At 54.1% G+C, this 1,740-nt stretch overlaps 1 protein-coding gene across 1 annotated transcript in view; it reads left to right on the forward strand.

Annotated features, from left to right (window-relative positions):
* Window positions 1-1,327, forward strand: part of TMEM59L (transmembrane protein 59-like) — a 10,842-nt gene extending 9,515 nt beyond the window's left edge. Inside the window, exon 9 of the mRNA XM_011925917.1 lies at window positions 701-1,327. Coding sequence (XP_011781307.1) covers window positions 701-829 — 129 coding nt within the window. The 3' untranslated portion in view covers window positions 830-1,327. The remainder of the gene's footprint in view (window positions 1-700) is intronic.
* Window positions 1,328-1,740: the final 413 nt, after the last annotated feature.

Here is a 1,740-nt window from a genome sequence, read left to right on the forward strand (position 1 = left end):
GGCGGAGCTTGCAGTGAGCCGAGATCGTGCCACTGCACTCCAGCCTGGGTGACAGAGAGGAGCAAGACTCCGTCTCAAAAAAAAAAAAAAAAAAAGAAAGAAAGAAAGAAAGAAAAGAAAAGAAAAAATTAGCTAGATGTGAAGGTGCATGTTTGTGATCCCAGCTACTTGGGAAGCTGAGATGGGAGGATCACTTGAGCCTGAGAGTTCGAAGCTACAGTGAGCTGTGATGGCACCACTGCACTCCAGCCTGGACAACAGAGCAAGACCCCACCACACACACACACACACACACACACACACACACACACACACAGTCCAGGTGTGGTGGCTCACACCTGTAATCTCAGCACTTTGGGAGGCTGAGGTGGGCAGACCACTTCAGGTCAGGAGTTCGAGACCAGCCTGGCCAACATGGTGAAACCCTGTCTCTACTAATAATACAAAAATTAGCTGGGCGTGGTGACGTGCACCTGTAGTCCCAGTTACTCAGGAGGCTGAGAAAGGAGAATCCCTTGAACCCGGGAGGTGGAGGTTGCAGTGAGCCGAGATGGTGCCACTGCACTCCAGCCTGGGCGACAGAGAGAGACTCTCAAAAAATAAAAATAAAAAAAATCAGAGGTGGGAAGGAGACTCGTCAGGGTTGGGGGCTTGGCTTCTCTGCTTCTCTCCACTTCCCTCCTCCCCTCTCTTCCTGCAGCCTCTGACCCTGGAGCAGCACAAGGGCTTCATGATTGAGCCTGATTGGCCCCTGTACCCTCCGCCATCACACGCCTATGAGGACAGCCCGCCACCCTACAAGCTGAAGCTGGACCTGACCAAGCTGTAGGCCTCGGCTGGCCCCATCATTGCCAACTGCAGGGGCCCCTCGGGCCTCACTTGCCCTGAGCCCAGGAGTCCAAGGGTAGGGTGGGTCTAGCCTTGAGTCCCTCCACCCCCAAATCTTTCCTCTCTTCCCAGTCCCACCCCTTGCCCCACAGAGTCCTGGGGACGCAGTGTCCCAGCTGGGAGGAGGGCAGGATTGGGCGCTGGTTCTTCCTTGTCCCCACTTTCTCCGGGGCTTGCTACTTTTTGTCTTCTATTGTGTGGCTTTCTCAGTATTTGAACCCCAGTCCTGTGTCGCCATCCTTTTTCCTTCTCTGTCCCCTTTCTTGCGGGGGCTGGGGCCAAGGGGGAGCTGCATCTTGCTAAGGCTTCCCCCTTCTCCCCATCCTGATCTCCAGAGACCTAGCTTCCGGGAGATGGGGTGTAGGCATCTCCATGCCCTGAGAGTGTGTGTCTGGGGCTTGTCTGGGACTGGGGAGGAATAAACCATGTATATAAAAGAGTCTCAGGCTGAGCCTGCTTCTGTTCAATTGTCTGTCTGCCCTTGGGGTGTGGCCCATGCATAGCTGTGACCCCTGCTGAGCAGGACCTTTCTGACATGGGAAAGCCCTGGAAACTCAGGTGGCACCAGGGACTGAAAGTAGCTGTCTCTCGGAAGGGCACTCCCTCTGCTCTAACTTCCCTGTGCTGAGAGTCACACTCTCAGCTACAGATGTACCTGGAAAACTGGCTTGTGGCCAGGTGCAGTGGCTCATGCCTGTAATCCCAGCACTTTAGGAGACCGAGGCAGGAGAATCAGTGGAGCCCAGAAATTCCAGACTGTCCTGGGCAACATAGCAAGTCCCCATCTCTACAAAAAAAAAAAAAAGCATCTATGTATATAATTAACTGGGTGCGGTGACTTGAGCCTGTGGT

The sequence above is a fragment of the Colobus angolensis genome, unplaced genomic scaffold (assembly GCF_000951035.1).
Source record: "Colobus angolensis palliatus isolate OR3802 unplaced genomic scaffold, Cang.pa_1.0 Scaffold66, whole genome shotgun sequence".
NCBI lineage: Eukaryota > Metazoa > Chordata > Mammalia > Primates > Cercopithecidae > Colobus > Colobus angolensis.